The 22,633-nt window shown below is 38.2% G+C and overlaps 1 protein-coding gene across 9 annotated transcripts in view; it reads right to left on the reverse strand.

Annotated features, from left to right (window-relative positions):
- Positions 1-22,633, reverse strand: part of pfkfb2a (6-phosphofructo-2-kinase/fructose-2,6-biphosphatase 2a) — a 52,614-nt gene that overhangs the window by 17,191 nt on the left and 12,790 nt on the right. For 6 of the 9 annotated variants that reach the window (XM_021469767.3, XM_068216712.2, XM_005170570.6 and 3 more), the window contains 4 exon segments: positions 19,410-19,466; positions 18,222-18,346; positions 6,539-6,746; positions 2,786-2,932 (listed from right to left, as the gene is read on the reverse strand). In XM_021469767.3, the coding sequence (XP_021325442.2) occupies positions 2,786-2,932; positions 6,539-6,746; positions 18,222-18,346; positions 19,410-19,466 (537 nt within the window). 9 annotated transcript variants of the gene reach the window in all.

Consider the following 22,633-nt stretch of genomic DNA (forward strand, 5'->3'; position numbering starts at 1 on the left):
CACACACACACACATCATGTACATCTCGACATGCGAAAGTGTTCCTCCATATGTTTTCATCGAAGTTATTCACAATACTGATCATCCACAGAGTTTGTGATGTAGTCAAATGTTTACAAACACAAGCGCAGCCGTTTAGAGCTCATTTCTGGTTAATGATGTCAGAATTACCGGTATTTTGGAATGGATGTGTGAACGGTCTTTTCTGGAAAAATTCCGTAACGTCCTCGCCTGTGTGAACAACACTTTTTTAAATTTACCGGTAAAGTCATTCCGGAAATTTTCCATATATTTATTTTTTATATTTATATATATTTATATTTAGGTATCACTGTGTGAAAGGGGCTAATGACCAATCATATGGGTGTAACAACTCGCTTGGCAGTGCTCAAAATGCAAGTAGGATAATATTTACGATAGTTTATTTGCTATAAATGCTCATGTTGTCTTCTGTTGATGTGTTGGAGTTGCGTCTAAGCCAGTGGTTCTCAAACTGTGGTACGTGTACCACTAGTGGTACGCGGGCTTCCTTCTAATGGTACGCGGAGGAATCAAATATGTAATATGTACATGCTACATATATTTCAAAATTGATCAAAAATTATTTATATATGAATATATATATATATATAATAATATTCATTATATGACATATAGCCTATATTTCTGAGGACCAGGCAACATTTTCAGGTGTTGATGATTTGGCTACTACGGTATATGTTAATACTTTACATTTAAGTACAGTACTTTTCTTTTAACCTTAAGCACAGTTTAATTTAAATGTTGACGTTTTTAGTTTTCTTTTTTTTATAAGGACAGTACAGTGTTAACGTTTAGACTATTTATGTTTAAAGTGGCTGACAATAATAAATATTCTCAATAATAGGAATTAATCTACCACCTTTTTTGAACTGTGCAGAACTGCTTTACTGGGCTTACTATGCTACTGTATTTCAATACTGCTCATTTAGGTGGTACTTGGAGAGACAATTTTGTTCTGAGGTGGTACTTGATGAAAAAAGTTTGAGGACCACTGGTCTAAATCATTCAGAAAAAGTGTTTTCTTTGAGCAGGTCAAATTAAAGGTACAGTTCATATTTCTTATTGCTTGTATTAAAGGACAAAATTGTATTACAAATAATATATAAATATATTTATGGATTTGAATAAAAAAAAATTTGTGTTGTGAAGAAAAAAGTTAATTATGTATGGAAAGCATCGTCAATGCTAATGGTAACCAAACCGTGAGACCAGTATAGGTTCACACCCCTAATATTAATCCTTGTTCAAAGCACAAATCTTTCTTCATCCCCAATTCAGATGTTTTGCAATAACTTCAGTTTGTAATTGTGAAAGAAAAACATCATTAATATGTCTGCCCTATTTCCTACAGTCCTGGAAGAAGACTTTTACTGTTCACAGTTTACCCAATAAGGATTTCACAGCGCAATTATTCTTGTTGTGGTAAACCAGTAAAACATGATACACCTTCATTAAACATCTGACTCAGATTGAGGAACTGTGTGTTACAGGAATATTCATTCATTTTCCTTCAGCTTAGTCTCCATTTCAGAGGTCGCCACAGCGGAATGAACCGCCAACTATTCCAGTGTATGTTTTATGCAGCGGATGCCCTTTCAGCCACAACCCAGTACCGGGAAACACGCATACACACTCATTTACACACACTGTACACTATGGCCAATTTAGCTTACCCAATTCACTGTGGGGGAAACCTGAGCACCCGGAGGAAACCCATGCCAACACGTGGAGAACATGCAAACTCCACACTGAAATGCCAACTGGTCAAGCCGGGTCGAACTAGCAACCTTTATCCTGTGAATCAACAGTGCTAACCACTGAGCCAACTATTAGTTACCCTATTAGCTATTACTGTTTATGATTTGCTTTTCAGGGTTCAACGCTAAGGACATTTTCTACTGGCCCGACTGGACCAGCAGTTCAGATTTTTACTGGCCGTGCCAAAATTTTCACTGGCCCCACCAAAATAAATAAATAAATGAATAAAAAATAGCTATTTTTTAGCCACATATTTTAAATAATGTGTCAAAAATAATGTCTTTGAATCTAGAATTTAAATATTTTTAAAATGTTAAAATATTTAGCAGTAAAATACAGCAGTATGGAAAATGTGCAGGTATTTTATTGCTAAACAAAAAGTGGCTGACTTAAAAGTGATGGAAAACTATGAAAAACATCACTTCATTTTTTTCGTTGTGTTGTACCCATGTAAATATCTTTTTCCACAACGTTGGAAACAGACGTTTTCTTTTAGCCTCATCATTTGATGTTGTCGTCTCTTCACTGTTCTGGTTTTTACTAGGTTGTGGAAAAAAAAAAAAACGTGCTCACAACAACCATGGTTTACGACTTTACAGAAAACATAGCATTCTGAGACTTAAAAGCACAAATTGTTTCTCTGTTCTGAGACTGTATTTTCACACAATTGACATAGTAGCAGGCAAATTAAAATTTGATGACAAGGCAGCACTGGCCTGATCGGGCCAGTAACGATTCTCTCTACTGTCCCGAACATCTCTCATGCTGGCCCCGGGCCATCAGGCAGTCCTTATTGTTGAGCCCTGCTTTTGTAGAGCATTTGGACCATAACCCACCATGGCACATTCTTTGTAAAACTTGCCTCTGTTATATCTTTAAATAAACAAGTCCAAAAAAAATTACACTATTTCCCAAAAAGGTGGAGTGTTTCTATAACAGCGCTGTTTGATCATGTTGAATCAATGAAGAACTGGCCTGAACTCACAGCGTCGATCTCGTTGAGGATTTTCCACTGTTCGTACGGGACGCCCAGCTCTTCCGCCGTCTGAATCGTGCGTCTCAGCTGACTTGTCCAGACCTTCAGGTCTGGGATCTTTTGGGTTTCCAGAAACCCACGCAGGGCTTTAGAGAACTGAGAGAACAGGAGACGAGTTAACAAGCTTAAAGGGTCACGAAACACCAAAACACATGTGTTGAGCTGTTGACAGTCGTATATGTGTCCCACACTGCTAAAAACACTATTAGGACACCTATATTTCACTAAAAAGTGTAAATTGGTTGTTTTTGCGTTATTTCAAGCAAATTCGTACTTCCGGTTTGAAACGAATTTTTGAAGCTGCGTCACGGTCATGAGATAATAGCCTGTATTCCAGCGTGCAGACTGGACGTCTGTGCCAGAGTGTGTCTTATTACGTCTTACAGTGTGATGCATTAAAGCCTGAGTAAGGCTTGATTCAAACCAATCAGCGCGCTCTATTCTGCAACTTCATTAATATTCATTACTGTCACAGTGTTTAGACGACAGAGACGCCACGTTGTGTTGGCAAAACAAGCGTGAAGTGTTGCTTTTATAGTTTGCTGCCGTTAAGTTTTGTTTTTATTTTCTCTCTGTGAGAGCTCAGCTGGACTCACGTGTGGATTAACAGTGTACGCGACGCTCGACAACAATAACTTACGTGTCTAAGGAGGATTATTGTTTACCTGAGAGCTGTTCTCATCTGCAAACGCTGAGATCCGGATTCTCTTGTAGTTTCCTCTTAATAAAGACGTGGCTCTAGTTGCTGGTGATTGTCCTGTCTCTACAGATTTGGTAAGTGAGCGACCAGTGCTCTTTGTTTATTCAGTTCGTATTTTATTCGTATCGAAAAAACTATTGCACCGAGTGTGAACAAGTTAGCACTACAACCAAACTATAACCTCGTGTTGGATTTTGTGACCGGAATAACACACGCGGCTTTCTGACGCTACCTGCCGAGAGCATCTAATTTTGCGGGAAATGCTGAGTTTTTTTCTCTCATTCGCCGTGCGGTATCAAACATTGCATGAAAATACACGCTTAGAGCAGTTCCTCCAATCAAATATCTCGTTTGTCGGGAGGGACATGAATGAATTCCCTGAATGAAAGAGCCAAACTGCAGTTAAAGTCCACCATTTAATGATTTGGGAAATAATTCGACTACAGATGTGCATGTAAACACAGTCACTTTCTCCTCTGTGTGTGTGTGTGTGTGTTTTGACTCTGAAATTCAGCGCACCCCAATAGACACTCCCACACCATGCCTCTTTTCTTTCTCCGACACTCCCCCCTAAACAGAGCTGGACACGCCCACTTTTCTGACTTTTTCCAAAGTAGAGGTGTGAAAACACCCTGCTGAAATGAGGGGGTTTCATGGCCATTTAAAAACAATCCTCACCTGGCTGTGGTGAAGCAGAGCAGGCTGGAAATCAACACAGGGCACAATGAAAGTGCTTTTGTCTGTGTGGGGGTGATGAAATGCTTAACACAAATACATAATGCAAAAACAACTGCAAATCAAACACACTTGCAGCTGAAGTCAGAATTATTAGCCCCCCTGTATATATTTTCCCCCAATATTTATTTAATGGAGAAGATTTAAAACACATTTATAATAGTTTTACTAACTCATTTCTAATCACTGATTTCTTTTATCTTTGCCATGATGACAGCACATAATATTTGACTAGATATTGCTTAATGTGACATTTAAAGGCTTAACTAGGCTAATTAAGGTAAAGTTAGGGTAATTAGCCAAGTCATTGTATAACAGTGCGGTGCAGAAGCAGTTAAGAGAAGGGCTGGAGAAAATTGACAGCAGTCAGCTTCCAGGGAAATTGAAAGTATGGTGCTATCAATTTACACCAGTGTTTCTCAACTGGTGGGTCGCGACCCAAAAGTGGGTCACGGGAAGATTTTCAGTGTGTGGTCAAAAAAAAACAACAAAAGTAAAAATTTGTACTTATTTTGCTTATACCGGACTTTTATTTTGTAATGCGTGCGCGACAACTCTACCGTTTGACGTGAAATTTTATTTAATTGTTGCAACAAATTTGCCGAATCGCAAGTACGACCCGAATATATAAAGTATGAATATATAAATTTACGTCAAAAAAAGACTTAAAGCCTCAGTGTCATATGTAGTGATGTACTCTCATAAGAGAGCATGAAACCTTCTAAATTAAAACAACATTTAGAAACCAGACAACATGTTTTATTAACAGTTAATTATTAACTGTATTTGTCATGTTTACTTTGTAATATTACTATAATTTGATCCATTTTGTTAAAAGACAGCAATAAAATGTTGCTTTTTTGTAAGTCTTGGTGAATTTCTTATGATGTATGTCACTACTTGTTTATGTTAACAAATAAATACAAATTAATTATAATTCCAAAAATTGTATTATAGTTCCTAAAAATTTGGGTCGCGGCTTGATGACCATGTAAAAATGAGGGTCCCATGGCCAAACCAGTTGAGAACCCCTGAGTTTACACTTTTCCAGCAGGTAATGTGGTCCGTCAAAGTATCAGAAATATCATTGTCCCATGTTAAAAAAATGTACACAATCTCCAACACCTATATTAGGAAGTGGCTGGGCCTCCCACGTTGTTTATCGGATACGGGCCTATATGGCAATCATGTACTTCAGCTTCCTCTGAAGTCCATCAGTCATGGATACAAGCAGGAAAAGGCTCGTCTTGTGTTGGAACTACAGGAGTCAAGAGACAAAGCAGTCAGGAGCGCAGGGGTGATCATTCGCACTGGGCGCAAGTGGAGGGCCCAGCAGGAGGTCAACCAAGCCATTGACAGGCTTCAGCACAAAGAGATAATGGGAAGAGTTCAAACCAGCAGAGCAGGGCTGGGATGGGGAGAGCCATCACAGTTTTGGGCAGCTGCAGGGGTTGGCGGGGAGACCTCCCGGAACGGGTATAAGGATGGTTGCGCATTGGGTTTCGTGGCGCATGGGGACTGAACTAAAAAGCTAGTCAAATTCCAGGAGTTTTCCGGGAGACAGAATACAAGAGATGGGCGGGAGACGGGTCTGAAATACAGGAGACTCCCGGGACAAACAGGAGTGTTGGCAGGTATGGTGCGCACCCGAGCTCAAAAGACACGTTCACACCTAAACGTACCGTAATCTGATGTTAAATGAACCCAGATGGGGATCAAAAGTCCTGGAGTGAAAGCACCCTGATGCAATTCGGTTACATATAAAATGTAGTTAATCGATGGATTATTATTTATTATTATTAGTTATTGTTATTATAGATTTTTTTTTCCAAGTTTTTTTGTTTGTGTACTTGATGTTAAGTATTAGTGTTTATTGTGTTGTGAGCAAGGAATGGGTATGAGGATGGTTTCGCGTTTGGTTTCGTTGCGCATGGGGACTGAACTAAAAAGCTAATCGGACTGTACCAAAAAACTGAAGGGTGGGTGTGTGTGTGGGGGGGGGGTGTTAGAATTCCAGGAGTTTTCCGGGTGACAGAACAATACAAGAGATGGGTGGGAGACGGGTCTGAAATACAGGAGACTCCTGGGAAAAACGGGAGTGTTGACAGGTATGGTGCGCACTGAGTTTAAAAGACACATTCACACTAGCTAAACGTACCGTACTCTGATGTTAAATGAACCCAGATGGGGACCAAAAGTGAAAACACCCTAAGAGAGCCATATTCCACTTATTTATGCATGAACTGAAGTGAGAGCGGGTGAAGTACCTCTTTTCCTCTGCTGGAGAGCTCCGAGTCTCCACCGATGCAGCCCTGGACGTTGTGCTGACTCTCTCCGTGCCGGCAGAGGTAGATGGAGTGTTTCTGAACGTGGATGTTCATGAGGTAGTAGACGATCTTACTCTGAATATAATCCTGAACGCGGTTCACCAGGAAACGCTGACCCACGTTGATCACCTGGATGAAGGACAGCGCCCTGGAGAGACATCGTCAATCATCGCAATCCATTATTAAAGTAACAGTAAAATCAAAATATACTCGTATTTTTATATGTATATAGAACAATGAATATAATAGTGCATGTTATAAATGATGTGTGTGTGCACTTCATTATTTTGTAAACTTTTATAAACTTTAAATTACATAGCATAAACTTCTCTCCTCATCAAAAGACTTCTTCACTTCTGGTCAAATGTAATGCCTTTAGGGCGGGGCTTACTGTCTTTTAGGGTGGAGCTATCAGTAATTTAGGGTGGAGCTATAAGTCATTAAGGGCGAAGTGAACGATATGTCATTTGGGGTGGAGCTTTCAGTAATTTAGAGCTTGGCTACAAGTCATTTAGGTTGGAGCTATAACTAATTTAGGCCAATATATCATTTAGGGCGGGGCTATAAATTTTTTAGCGTGGATCTATCAGTCATTTAGGGTGGAGCTATTAGTCATTTAGGGTGTAGTTTTAACTTGTTTAGTAGGGAGCTATATGTCCTTTAGGACGGGGCTATCAGTCATTTAGGTCAATACTATCAGTGACTTGGGACGGGGATATCAGTCATTTAGATCAGTAATATCAGTCATTTGGGACAGTACTATTAGTCATTTGGGACGGGGCTATTAGTCATTTAGGTCAGTACAATCAGTCATTTGGGACGGGGCTATCAGTCATTTAGGTCAGTAAAATCAGTCATTTGGGACAGGGCTATCAGTCATTTAGGTCAGTACTATCAGTCATTTGGGACAGGGCTATCAGTCATTTAGGTCAGTACTCTCAGTTATTTGGGACAGGGCTATCAGTCATTTAGGTCAGTACTCTCAGTCATTTGCGATGGGACTACATGTCATTTAGGATGAAACTATCAGTCATTTAGGGCAGGGCTATCAGTCATTTAGGGCAGGGCTATCCGTCATTTAGGGCAGGGCTATCCGTCATTTAGGGCAGGGCTATCCGTCATTTAGGGCAGGGCTATCCGTCATTTAGGGCAGGGCTATCAGTCATTTAGGGCAGGGCTATCAGTCATTTAGGGCAGGGCTATCAGTCATTTAGGGCAGGGCTATCCGTCATTTAGGGTGGGGTTATCAGTCATTTAGGGCAGGGCTATCAGTCATTTAGGGCAGGGCTATCCGTCATTTAGGGTGGGGTTATCAGTCATTTAGGGCAGGGCTATCAGTCATTTAGGGCAGGGCTATCCGTCATTTAGGGTGGGGTTATCAGTCATTTAGGGCAGGGCTATCAGTCATTTAGGGTGGGGTTATCAGTCATTTAGGGCAGGGCTTTCAGTCATTTAGGGTGGGGTTATCAGTCATTTAGTTCAGGGCTATCAGTCATTTAGGGCAGGGCTATCAGTCATTTAGGGCAGGGCTTTCAGTCATTTAGGGTGGGGTTATCAGTCATTTAGTTCAGGGCTATCAGTCATTTAGGGTGGGGTTATCAGTCATTTAGTTCAGGGCTATCAGTCATTTAGGATAAAGCTATAATTCATTTAGGGTATAGCTATATGTCATTTATGGTGGAACTATCAGTCATTTAAGGCAGGTTTGTCAGTTTTTTAGTGTGGAGCTATAAGTCATTTAGGGCAGAGCTATATGTCATTAATAGCTAAACTATCAGTCATTTAAGGTGGGCCTATCAGTCATTTAAGGTGGGCCTATCAGTCATTTAAGGTGGAGCTATCAGTCATTTAAGGTGGGCCTATCAGTCATTTAAGGTGGGCCTATCGGTCATTTAAGGTGGAGCTATCAGTCATTTAAGGTGGAGCTATCAGTCATTTAAGGTGGGCCTATCAGTCATTTAAGGTGGAGCTATCAGTCATTTAAGGTGGAGCTATAAGGAATTTAAGGTGGAGCTATAAGTCATTTAAGGTGGAGCTATAAGTCATTTAAGGTGGAGCTATAAGTCATTCAGGGCAGAGCAATTAGTAATTTAAGGCGGGCCTATCACTCATTTAGGGTGGAGCTATAAGTCATTTAGGGTGGAGCTATAAGTAATTTAAAGAAGAGCAATCAGTTATTTAAGGCGGGCCTATCAGACATTTAGGGTGGAGCTATTAATCATTTAGGACACGTCCATCAACCTCGTTTAGGTTATTCCTTTTCAATGCGCTTCTTTTCTATTGTTTTTTAACAAACATGCATATACACAAGTGTATATATATATTTTTTTTACAATTCTGACTTATTTCAAAGTAAGTTAGTGTATTTCATTATTATGTGGTGAAAATAAGCGTACATATTTAACAGCATTAAAATTCATTAAGAAAAGTATCTGCAAACAGCAGTGATCAAGCTGTTCATACTGTAAGAGACTGCCATGTTAAGCTTTAGAGAATGACACAGTAAGTGATTTACTACAAACACAGTTGTGTCTATCATAATTGTGCCCTTGAGTGCAGAACAATAACAGGCGACTCGAGAGGATTTCTGTGAGACATCTGTCTGCAGAAAAACAATTAACCACAGTTGTACAAGATCCACTTATACCAACAACAATCCCTGCTCTCGTTTAATAAGTACACACACACACAAAAATTGTTAAAATATGTGATGTTATAGCAGATTATAATTCAGATTTATTCCAGTGTATCTATTTAAAATGCTGTTTAAATTATGTTGCTAAGCTAAACGATGATCTTGACTGAAACAATTGAAAAACAATGCCTTAATAGTAATTAGTATTAAAAGTAAATAGTAACAGTATTATTATTAATTAAATTCATTCATTTTCTTTTCGGCTTAGTCCCTTTATTTACTAATTATTAATTGAAACTAAATGCAATAAAATATGCTGAATAGATACAAAATAGCACAATTCGAAGAAAATCTGTTTAACTTCAACAATTAAACTGAAAAAATTAATAAATAAAACAGAAATATGAATCTTGCATATTTAACCCTGTTTTTTTTTTTATTCTTCCTTGTTTTTTTTCTTGTTCTTGAATGATACAAACTCGTCCAAGAGTGTATTAGGAAAAGAAATTGTCTGATATCTTACACTTAACAGTAATGGCCTACTTGGGTGTAATTTGTTAATTTATAATTATTATGTCCGTGTGTATGTGTGTGTGTGTGTATAAGTCAGAATTATTAGCCCCCCTGAATTATTAGACCGCTTGTTTATTTTTTTCCCCCAATTTCTTTTTAATGGAGGGAAGATTGTTTAAGCATTTTTCTAAACATAATAGTTTTAATAACTCATTTCTAATAACTGATTTATTTTATCTTTGTCATGATGACAGTAAATAATATTAGACTAAATATTCTTCAAGACACTTCTATACAGCTTAAAGTGACATTTAAAGGCTAAACTACGTTAATTAGGTTAACTAGGCAGGATAGGGTAATTAGGCAAGTCATTGTATAACAGTGGTTTGTTCTGTAGACAGTCGAGAAAATATATAGCTTAAAGGGCACATATTTTAGCCCTTTTTTGAGATTTAATACTAATATTATGGTTCTTCTGAGTGTGCCAATATAGGTTCAGATCAAAACGCAATTCAGATATGGTTATTATGCTGTGTTAAAAAGTGTAAATTTAGAGGCGTGTACACGGGTTGCTGTTTTGGGGTGTGTTGTTTAACATGATAATGAGTTTCGACTGCCCGCCCAACGTAACAAGGGGGCGGAGCCAAGAGCGCGTCTGCTTTGTGCACCGCGTCACAGAGGCAGACAGTAGGAGTCATCATGAGTGAGAGGAACACAATTCAACCCTACATATATGACCCAGACTCGGACACAGATCAAGCAGAGTCGACTGTTGAGGAATCTATAATCCGAATGTGCCAGAATGTGTCAGAGTGGTACATACAAAATATTTTATGTTTTTGAATACTTTTACAGCCGCTATGTAACTATGCATGCGCCATCCGTAATTTGTTTGATAAAGTTCGCGAACGTCATGCGTTACGTCAAACACAGACAAGACATAAAGATATCCACAGAGATAAATTTTGCATTGGTATGATTTATTCGTAATTCATGAATATTGACGTTGACAAATATTGGCAGGTGCTTGTGTGGCAATTGTGAAAAAATGCCAACTGAGGCTGAAAATGTATGCTGCAGGGAGATACCGCAGGTAAATTTCCAGTTTATGTTAACGTTGCTGCTCTAAAGACATCGAATGAGATAATAAACAGCATAACTGTGTCGTGTAATAAGGTTAGAAGACGAATGGATCAACTGGAAATGCAACCCTCGTGCATGACGGAGCATCCAGGAATGGATCCCGTTTGCTTCAATATTTATTCCTTGCAAAATGCATCGAATATATACAAAGCAGACTATGGTCCCCTGCGACTTCGTGGAGTGCAAAAGTGAGTTTAAATAAATAGAAATAATAGCAGGTTACCTTGTTCATGATCTGCATGCTCGCTTTCTTTTTAAGCACATTAACGCCGTGTAGTCAATAAAATAGCGATAAAGTTGGTTTTATATCCGCACATTCAGAAGTCCCTGTATTGTTTATCATGATAGTTTAAACATTCGATCGTATTTAGCATGCAAGTATGACTTGTAAACAACATTAAAACTATTTACTTGACTGTAAACAATGTTGTACTTTGTCATTTGCTGCTAATACGATTTCCCTATTTTGAATTTGCAAAGAATACTTTACTGAAATGATACTATTAAGGAAAATGTCCGAATATCTGAATATAAAACCAACTTTACCTCAATGTCAATAAAAATGAAATACGTACCGTTTTTTATTGCTGCTATTTCTGAGATGACAATTTGAATGACTTCATAAAAGGCTGAGTAATGCATGTACTTTTTATTGAAAAATAATTTTAAATTCACTAAACATTAATATATAAACTCTTAAAATATATAAAAATCAGTATGGCATAGAAACATCAACCCTTCAGAAAAGATGCTTCAATTCCTGAGTCATATAAAAACTTTATATTGAAGTATAAATTAAAATGTGATGGCAAATATAAAATGTATCCTTGTGCAAATATAAAATATAAACTCCAAGTTGTCCCTTTGTTGAATGAAATACAATTGTCCATGAACATTAGAAAGTACAGTATATCTACAAACACATACAAACATATCAAATATACATTGGCAGTTGAATAAACAAAATATGACTTCTGAAATTTTGTTAAAGCTAGTTATTTTATAAAAAATAAAAATGTATATGTGATAACTCCCAAGTTCAAATTGTAGTGCAATTTCTAAAACAATGTTTCATTATTATGTCTCTGTTAGACAGTGCCGCTTTTTGGCTTATCGGAGCTTTGTGAGCTGGTGTTGGGGTTTCCTCGGGCGGAGAGTCCGTGTAGTGATTCCTGCCTGTGTGGTGCTGAAGATTCGAAGACAGTTTCCTGAAGAGCAGGGCAGCTATGTGGGTTTTAGGATCGCTATTGATTGAAGCGGGTCACCCTGCTGGAGATAGCCTCCTCCATCTCAGGTCGATCGTAGGCTGATGATAGAGCAGGTGGTATGTGAATTCCCAACACTTCATCAACATAGGGTGATGGGTCCACAAACACTTGGTTGAAGATGAGGTCCAGCAGCTCTTCTACATAACCTGTGCAATATAACAGTTATCTCTTTAGTAACTTAATTTTGTATTTTGAGTAGTGAGTTTTCATTGTGAATGTAAAGTGCAATTATTTTTTTTATTTATTGAATTATTAATAATACTATAAACATTTATATACATACCGAAAGTTTGCTGTGTCTTCACTTCTCGGACCCTATACTCTCCTTTCTTTGCCTTTGGAAAAGCAAGCTTGTAAATAGGTTTACCAGTTGCTGATGTGGCCTGGGGACGCCCGGCATTTTCATTGTAATGCAGTGCAGCCAAGTACAACCTAACAAAAAGAAAAATGTAAATGACGTACCATGACAAGACTGTATAGTATTGTAAATATTAATTTCTGATCATTGGCTTTACCTGCATAGCATCCCCAGAAAAGGGAATACCACATTTTTGGGTGCAAACCGCAGTATGACGCTGTGGAAAGCTTCAACAGTTGACGTCTGGTGGTGAGGACTTAGCTTGGCCACATCCTTCAATATTCTCTTGTTAGCGAGAACTTTCTCCAGCTTATAGAATGGCATCGTTGCTAAACAAGCAAAAATTTAAGGTATTAGAGTCGAAATCAAAAACAAATCTGAACAATGAAACAAGCTCTATTTTGAATTAGTTTTAATCGCAAAGAATATTTTATATGTCTGTATACAACTTACCAGCCGACAGCCATTTGTTCTTGTCTCTGCTTATCCGTTGCGGATGCAGACAAGCCGGAAAATTGGGGTCTTCATGTACATGTTTGTCTTGTACATGGTTTAAGATAGAGGTCCACTTTGCCACTCTTTCAGGACCTGTTGTGGATGATGCAGCAGTCCAGTAGATGTGGTTTTTGATGCTACGTAACCATTTACGCAACTTCTCACAACCCTTTATCTGGCATATCTTGTCCAGTTTTTTGGAAATTCCTGGAATTTAATGAAAAAAAGACATCAACACAAAAATAATAATAAACATGTAAGAACTGTAAATAGCAATTTAATCTTAAGTAAATTAATAACTGCTAAATTACATACCTTTCTCGATATGCCACACATCGTAAAACTGAGTGACATTTCGATCCCTGAGGTATTTCTGTATTTGAGGATGTCGGTCTGTGATGATGCATTCCAGACGAACACCGCGGGCATCCAACAGGTCAAGGCTTCTCTTTAGGCCTTCTTTTTCCATATGGTAACTGCCACCCACCTCATTACTCTATAAAATTTTAAATAAGGTTAAAATATATATATATATATAAATCACACATTTTCAATCCAAAATATTATGCTAGTTCACATAATACTTTTCTGTATTACCTGGACTAACTGTAGGTCGACCACTGTGTTAGTTGCAAGGTCCATCATTGTATAACTCCCATACTTGGCCGAGTGACCTTCAAGAACAAACCGTACATAATTATTCTAAACACATTTTTGGAATAATTGTAATGTATTTCATATTTATTTTTTTTATTAGACTGTATTGAATTAGAAATTAAATCTTTTGACTAAATACCTGGGGAGTCAGCCCTCATATCTCCTCCAACAATCACATTCTCTCTTCGACTGAGCTGTTCTAGCATTTCACTCTGCCAATTTCTCCACTTGTGGACAATAGCAGGTTCAATGCAAAGTCTTGCATGACGGCGAAATGAATTATATTTAAAAATGTGTAGTTTCATTGCAGCAAATACCTGACAACAGAGAGGAGAATTTTTAGTACAATGTGCATGCACCCTGTGACAAAATTTATATTATGTTTCTAAAAGAAATGTGATAAATTTTGATAGATAATTACCTTTTCAACTACAAAAAATGATGCACCGCTCAAGTAGACTGCAGCAGAAAGATGCAGGTTGCCAGCTGGAGTACTACCAATAATTGGCTGACTGTTCCATTTTCTTACAAACTCGCAGTGTGGGCAGACTTGCTGTACGCTCAGAAATGTCCCAAGCCTTTGTGACTTTACATCACATCTCCTCTGACACACTGGGCAGTCACTGAAGAGCTCCATGAGGCATGTTTCATAGACAATGAACTTGGCAATGTTATGAACTGGGCATTCTTGGATTCTGTAAAAATAAATATACACATTAACATAATAAAAAAAAAATTATGATGAATGTTATGATGACAATACACAATCTGTCAAATAATTTACATAATGCATAAACTCACGACAAGTCTGTTGGTTCAGTTGCAGATGTGCATTCCTCTGCAGGGTCAAATGTCACATCCGAGTCTTGGGCTATAATTTTTGACTCTGTCAAAGTCTCTTCGGCTTCTTCTTCTTCCTCCTCCTCCTCCAGCTCCAGACGAGGTCTTTTTAGTGAAGGTTTGAGGGGTGTCGAAGTCATAAACGCAGTAGAGGACGCTGATGGCACAGTCAGTTCAAAACTGGATATTGTTGTCTGGACACCTATAGTGTAATTTTATGATTAATCTCATTGCACGTTTATAAAGATAATAAAACACGTTTCTAATGCAGCAACTTAAAATAAACTGAGAAATTTTAACTTACTTGTACTCCTGCGTTTAGCCTGAAGCGTCCTAAAAGACAACTGGGTGCCAACACTGTGTAAAGATGTGTGAAAAGGTTCTGTCTGGCAAGCTACATCCACCTTGTTGCTCTTTGTCGACGTCGTGGCCTTTGTAAGAAAACATACATGTTTTAAAATGACCTTTATTTGATTAAAACATACCGATCTTATTGTAAACAACTGCAGACCACGTGCAAGTACAGTGGAAAAAAATTACAATAAACATCCCACATACAAAACAAACTTTAGCTGTAACTTAGTCAGTGGTAATGCTTTATTACAATGTTTAATTTTTTCTACGGTTTCTGTTTCTGATGGCTAAAACCCCTTTATGTACACATTACCACTTAAAGATTCGAGTATTTAGACTGTTTTAGAAAAGCACAATAGCTGTAAACGCGCAAACATCCGAAGTAGCTTTAGCCGCAGATGCTATTTATTTCTGCTTAACATTACAGTATACACATTACAACAAACATCCCACATAAACAACAAACTTTAGCTGTAGCCAGTACTGGTTACTGCTTTATTACAATGTTTATATTTTTCTATGGTTTCTGTTTCTAATGGCTAAAAGCCCTTCTTGTACACACTACCACTTATAGCTTCGATTATTTAGATTGTTTTAGAAAAGCATAATAGCAGTGAACACGTGCAAACAAACATCCGAAGCAACTTTAGCGGCTTTTAACTTTTAGATGTTATTCATTTCGGCTTACGATTACAGTACAACAAACATTTAACAACAACAAACTTTAGCTGTAGCCAGTGGTACTGCTTTTTACAATGTTGCTATTTTTCTACGGTTTCTGTTCCTAATGGCTAAACCCCCTTCATGTACACACTACCATATGCAGCTTCGAGTATTTAGACTGTTTTTGAAAAGCACAATAAGAGGTAAACACGTGCAAACAAACATCCGAAGCTACTTTAGCCGCAGATGCTATTCATCGGCTTAACATAATTAGAATACTAAGGCTAGAAGTACATAAAACGTAATACTTACTTGAAGTGAGACAGGATCACGTATTGTAGGAACTGATCCAGTTTTCAAAAACAATTTACTCGCGAATCCGGAGTTGTATTGTCCCGCGTTCTCGAGGCAGTCTACGCTAAAGTGGTTAGCGCAAACATACAACAGTTTTGGTACATTTTCAGGCACCTTGTCTTCAAAGATAAAACTCAGCCACTTAAGCCTCTGTTGCTCATTTGCAGGAAGACGGTGAAGGCTCTTGTGCTGAGCCTTACATCCTAAAATAGCACAAGGGTGTTCTCTCGGTGGCATCGCTTCGACGTTCACGCTGATAATGGCGGAAACGGCAAACGCAGGATATGTTAATACGCGCAGCTGTCAATCAATTCGGTGGGCGGGGGGAATCGCACACCTACGTAATGGTGCGATCGATTTGAAAACAGCTCCAATTGGCCGACCCTTTTTTTTGTAGTTAAATTGAAAAAAAAGGACTGGGTGTGTTCATATCACCCCAGTATGATGGTCTATACACTATACCAACACACAGATCTGTCCAAACAGCTTGAAAAGAAGATTTTTTACAATAGGTGCCCTTTAAAGGGGCTAATACTTTCGTCCCTAAAATGGAGTTTAAAAAATTAAAAACAGCTTTTATTCTAGCTGAAATAAAACAAATAAGACTTTCTCCAGAAGAAAAAATATTATCAGACATACTGTGAAAATTTCCTTGCTCTGTTTAACAATTTGGGAAATTTTTAAAAAAGAAGAAAAAAATATTTATTTTTACACACACACACACACACACACACGCATGTTTGTTTTTGTGAAAAGTGGGGACATTACATAGGTTTCCATTCATTTTATGCAGCCCAAACCGTATATTGTATTGCCCTCACCCCACCCCACCCCTAAACCCTACCATCACAGGAGACTGTGTGCAGCTTTACTCTCTGATTAAACTCATCCTGTAGGATTTATAAGCATTTTGAGAAGTGAGGACGTCACCAATGTCCTCATATTTCACCTCCTTTTTGTAATACCTGTGTCATACCTATGTCATTATACAGATTTGTGTCCTGATATGTCACAAAAACACGTACACACACACACACACACACACACACACACACACACACACACACACACACACAMAAAAAMACACACACACACACACACACACACACACACACACACACAYATATATATATATATATATATATATATATATATATATATATATATATATATAGATAGATTGTGCATGCCTAGAATTTACTATCATTCGCAATATTTAAATGCTGCTGTGTGAACATGTTTTAGAAAGATTTAAGAACAGATTTAAAGGCAACAGAAAGAAACTACTCTGTCTGTAACCTTTACACTGGTTTGAGATTTCCAAGCAGGAAAACTTGATGATTAAGCCAAAAGATACACTGGAGGAATTTCAGAAATGCAGTTTCTAACTAGGCTTTCAAGGAAGCTATGTTAATGTCTGAATCACCCTATTATCTTCATCTATTAGAAAGAGTTTACGCTACTTTATTCTTATCTTCTTGAATTAAAATCACATGCTAACAATTGATCAGAGCAAATTGTACTGCTGCTCTCTGCTGGTGACTTTATAACATGACAACTAAAAATCAGCATCAAAATAATAAATAAAATACATTTAAAAATAAATAAATCAAATAATAAATAAATATTAATACATCATTTAAAAAATAAATACAATTTATTTATTTTAATTTATTTATAATATTTTTTAGAAATACGATTGAATGCTAAGATTACACACTGTAAAATATTGCCAGGGTTTCCCAACATGCAACTGCATTTTTTTCCTGAATGAATTACATTAATATCCATACACAGCATTTAAAGGTCCTGTGAAAATGTTTTGGATCTTAGTATCAGTATGTTAGTCTTAAGGATGTCTTATAATCTAGTGTGCTCCAAAACAGTAACAAAATTCATGTTTAGAATATATAAACATCCAAAACTTGCAGTTTGACACTTCTATCTAAATGGATCACTGATTTTTTTCCCTTTAATTAAGGAATTTCATAGGTCACATGTTGATTGGTCAGTTTGAAAGTGTCAGTATAGAGTGGAGGAACTATGACGCCAATTTGTATGCAAAAACCCGGAAGCGAGTTAGCATTTTAGCAGTTCTGGTTCCCTCATACCAAAGTCAATACGTTTTTTTGTATGGGGTTTCAGTAAAATCACTTAAATAAGGTTCGTGGCTAACACAAACTCAAGATACTTTCACGTTTTGTTCTACGACATAATACATCAGTTACAGCACACTCTTGAATTTTTTAATCGGTTATGCTTCTTGATCATTAATATACTCCTAGATGATATTTTGCAGAGAGTACTACATGTACAGATGGTAAAATGGAAATAAAAGCGTACTTGTCATGTTCATCGGGGTCTAAGGGCTGGTATGTGACTTTGTAGCACTCGATTCTCTTGAGGAAGTCCTCCATTACGCTCTCTCTGTCTCGCTCCGGATAATCCGGACTGGAAACCTTCACATCCTGGGAGACGCCATTCAAGAAGTGTTACCAAAACATACTGTAGCATACATTCAGTCAGATATAAAGCTGTAGTCAGAATTATTAGCCCTCCTGTATATTTTTCCCCTAATTTCAGTTTAATGAAAAGAAGATTGGGCAAGGCAGTGGCGCAGTAGGTAGTGCTGTCGCCTCACAGCAAGAAGGTCGCTGGTTCGAACCTCGGCTCAGTTGGCGTTTCTGTGTGGGGTTTGCATGTTCTCCCTGCCTTCGCGTGGGTTTCCTCCGGGTGCTTCAGTTTCCCCCACAGTCCAAAGACATGCGGTACAGGTGAATTGGGTAGGCTAAATTGTCCGTGGTGTATGAGTGTGTGAGTGTGTGAATGTGTATGTGGATGATTCCCAGAGATGGGTTGCGGCTGGAAGGGCATCCGCTGTGTAAAAACTTGCTGGATAAGTTGGCGGTTCATTCCGCTGTGGCGACCCCAGATTAATAAAGGGACTAAGCCGACAAGAAAATTAATGAATGAATGAATGAAAAGAAGATTTGTTCAATACATTTCTAAACATGATAGTTTTAATAAGCCTTTTCTATTCACTGGTTTATATTCTCTTTGCCATGATGACAGTAAATAATATTTGACTAGATATTTTTCAAGACACTTCTATACAGCTTAAAGTGACATTTAAAGGGTTAACTAGTATAATTATGTTAAAGTTAGGGTAATTAGGCAAGTGGTTTGTTCTGTAGATTATCAAAAAATAAATTACTTAAGGGGACTAATTCTATTGACCTTAAAATGGTGTTTAAAAAACAAAAGCTCCTTTTATTCTAGCCAAAATAAAACTAATAAGACTTTCTTTGGAAGAAAAGATATTATAGCAAATACTGTGAAAAATTCCTGAATCTGATAAACATCCTTTGGGAAATATTTGACAAAGAAAAAATCATTCACAGGAGGGCGAATCATTTTGACCTAAACTGAACATCACTATAAAAGACATATAAGCAACAATAAAAGATTTTATGCTGAATTTAATGGATGGTTGAGCTTCAGAATATGAATAGTTTCCGCATTAACACTCACCATTATATTGGCAGCAATGACTTCTGGGTCGCTACAAAGAGACTCAACAAAAAACACCTGAAAACAAAATCAAAATAAAGAAATAACATTAAAAACTGCACCCAGTTAAGGTTTCTACAGGTTTCATCAAGACCTTTTTAAGACTATTATGAATGAAATTAGACTTACACAAGGCTCTTGAACACTTAACACACCCCACACAGACTCTTCCATACCCCTCACTGCACACCATCAATATGTAGCATGCACTGCACTTGAACCAATCCATACTCAAAACAATACTGGCTACGACTATGTGGACACCAATTCATTGTACATATCGCTGTCAATTTCACATTGTCATTGTATTTGCACCGTCTGTATTTTGCACTGTCTGTATTTTGCACTGTCTGCAGCCAGCACCTAAGCTTTTTACTCATCATAGCACACGTGCTGCTGATGATGTGACAATAAAAGTGATTTAATTTAATTAATTGTTAAGGATATTTTCTGATGGTCCAGTTAAAACAATACAAAAAATTTTATTGTAAGGAAGATAATTAAGGGTTAAAGGTGTCGCCTCACAGCAAGAAGATCTCTGGTTCGAGTCCCGGCTGGGTCAGTTGGAATTTCTGTGTGGAGTTTGCATGTTCTCCCCGTGTTGGCGTGGGTTTCCTCCTGATGCTCCGGTTTCCCCCACAGTCCGAAAACATGCGCTATAGGGGAATTGGGTGAGCTCAACTGGCTGTAGTGTATGTGTGTGAATGGAAGTGTATGAGTGGAAGCTGGAAGGGCATCCGCTGTGTAAAACATATGCTGGATAAGTTGGTGGTTCATTCCACTGTGGCAACCCCCGATTAATAAAGGGACTAATAAAGCCTGATTTATACTTCTGCGTCAGGTGACCGGCGTAACCCACGGCGCAGGCAACGCGCGTGGCTGTGCATTTATACTTCTGCGCGCTGTCTCTGCCGGTCTGCATTAACACTTCCGAAACGCTAGTTGGCAGTGAGGTGTAAATGTTCCTCTGTGTCAAGTTTCTTCGCTACTTTTTTGCATTTCCTGAACACTTCCGGGATGTACAAGTGGCTCAAACTCGCTCATTTTGAGGCAGGAACCGGCGGACGTGCAACAACTTTAACTATGAGGTAAACACAAAACAAAACTTTCCATCCGGAGCTCCTTCACGGGACTCCACACTTGTAAACAATCGCTCGCGCGGCGTCGCGCCATTCGCGCGCCTCTCGGTCCCGCCCAGACTCGTCAGCGCTACCAAGCCGACCAATCACAGAGCTTATGCTACGCGTCGTTGCGACGTGTAGTTACATTTTTTGAGAGGTGCACGTCAGTGACGGCGATGGCCACGGCGAAGGGCTATGCGTCAGCGCCGTAGCATACGCCGGTGTTTGACGCAGAAGTATAAATCAGGCTTCAGCCGAAAAGAAAATGAATGAATGAATAAAACTTTTGTTGAGATGGAATGCTAGTGATTGGGTAGCTTTGCATGAACATAGGAAAATGAAGACTTCTTTAAAACGATTTTACACAATATTTTAGCGAAATTAAGACTTTAAGACCAAATATTTTGTTTAAGACTTTAAGACCCTGCAGATATCCTACGAGTGTTTCTTTTTTAAATATTTATTTTTGGCGTTTTTGCCTTTATTAAATAGGACAGTAATGAGATAGAAAGTGAAGTTGGGGGGGGGATAGGGCTAGGGTTTGGTAAATGTCCTCGAGTCAAGATTCAAACCTGGGATGCCGTGACGTGCTACTGCATCACATGTCGTGTTTCTGTTCAGGTTTTTAGGCCCAGCTATATAAAATAGAGGAATGGGGGTACAACGTTGCCCCCCAAAAAAATTATATCTGGCTATTCAATAAGATTTATTTTAGTAAAGATTAATTAAAGATTGATCTGAATATTGTCTGGCTTGGATAAATAAATATACAAAACAGACATTAATAGGTGGCCTGTCTAGAACTACCGTGGCCGCCAATTTGACCATTTTGAAATGTTGAAATTTAATAAGTTTGTTCAAATAAAACTCAAATAAGTCTAAAATGTGTGTATTTGAGCCTAACATTGTTAATTATTATCAGGGCTCGAAATTGCGACCATTTTGGTCGCATATGCGCCCGAAATTTTATCTATGCGACCTTAAAATATATTTGGGAGCATTTCTGCGAGTGCTTAAAATTGTTATGTGCGACCAGTTTTGACTGAAAAATTATCACCACATGCGCGGATTTCGGGAGACATTCACGCAGAATGCATCTCTGCACTTGCAACGCGAAACGCAGCGCTCGGGAATGGTTTAAAACAGTTGTCATGTCAACTTGCTGCAGTAAACAAATCCAAGTCCGTAATGCGTGCCCCGCCTTCACGCTCTTCTTATTGGGCCACTGCTCTAGCACTGAACGCGAATGATTGGTTAATATCAGCTGTCAATCACTCAGTCAGCGCTTCTGGCTTGGGATGACAGAGAGAGAGCTGCTACCGCGAAAAATTGTAAAGCGCTGAAGAGGAGAATGAAGATAACACTGACAGATTTTGTTTTAGAAACCATGACATCTAAAGTTATAAATACTGAAACATCTTAGTAGTGATCATGTGCTAAATGTTAATCCACTATCTACACTTTTCCAAGAGTAGAAGACTTCCATTGGCTTCAAGTCCGCTATAAAAAGTCTGTGGGATGGAGTTTTCAGGTAACTGTTTGCCACATCTAGCACGAGAGCTTCTGTTTAATCCTTCATATATCGCCAGATGCTGTCCGCCATGCAAGGGGCAGCTATATGTCAAATTGAACACCACGTACACCATCGCGAACGGGCTTGCATTGAGTAAACTAATATTGCTACTCATAAAAATAAACCGGTATTGCTATTAACATGTATGCATATAATAAGCTACAATATGTCAAAAGCATTAGTGCAATATCAGACAGCACTTGTGAGAACAGCACAGTTATACCGTTAACAGATTCAAGTGCATGCAGGGCTGGTGAGCGCTCCGTGTATCTTTTGCTCACTCAGTTCTGTTATAAAAATCTATTTTCTTGTGATAACGGGATTTCGTTGAGACATATTTTCCTCACGCTTGCATTTATATATATATATAATTTTTTTGCTTGTTAGTTTGATTAGTGTTGATTTCAAATACAATAAATATGTTTGTATAAAACTTGTAGTAACGGTGCTCATAATTGGTGGGTGCGACTAAATTTTGGCTGATGCGCCTA

Source organism: Danio rerio, chromosome 23 (genome assembly GCF_049306965.1).
Source record: "Danio rerio strain Tuebingen ecotype United States chromosome 23, GRCz12tu, whole genome shotgun sequence".
In the NCBI taxonomy this organism is placed as follows: Eukaryota; Metazoa; Chordata; class Actinopteri; order Cypriniformes; family Danionidae; genus Danio; species Danio rerio.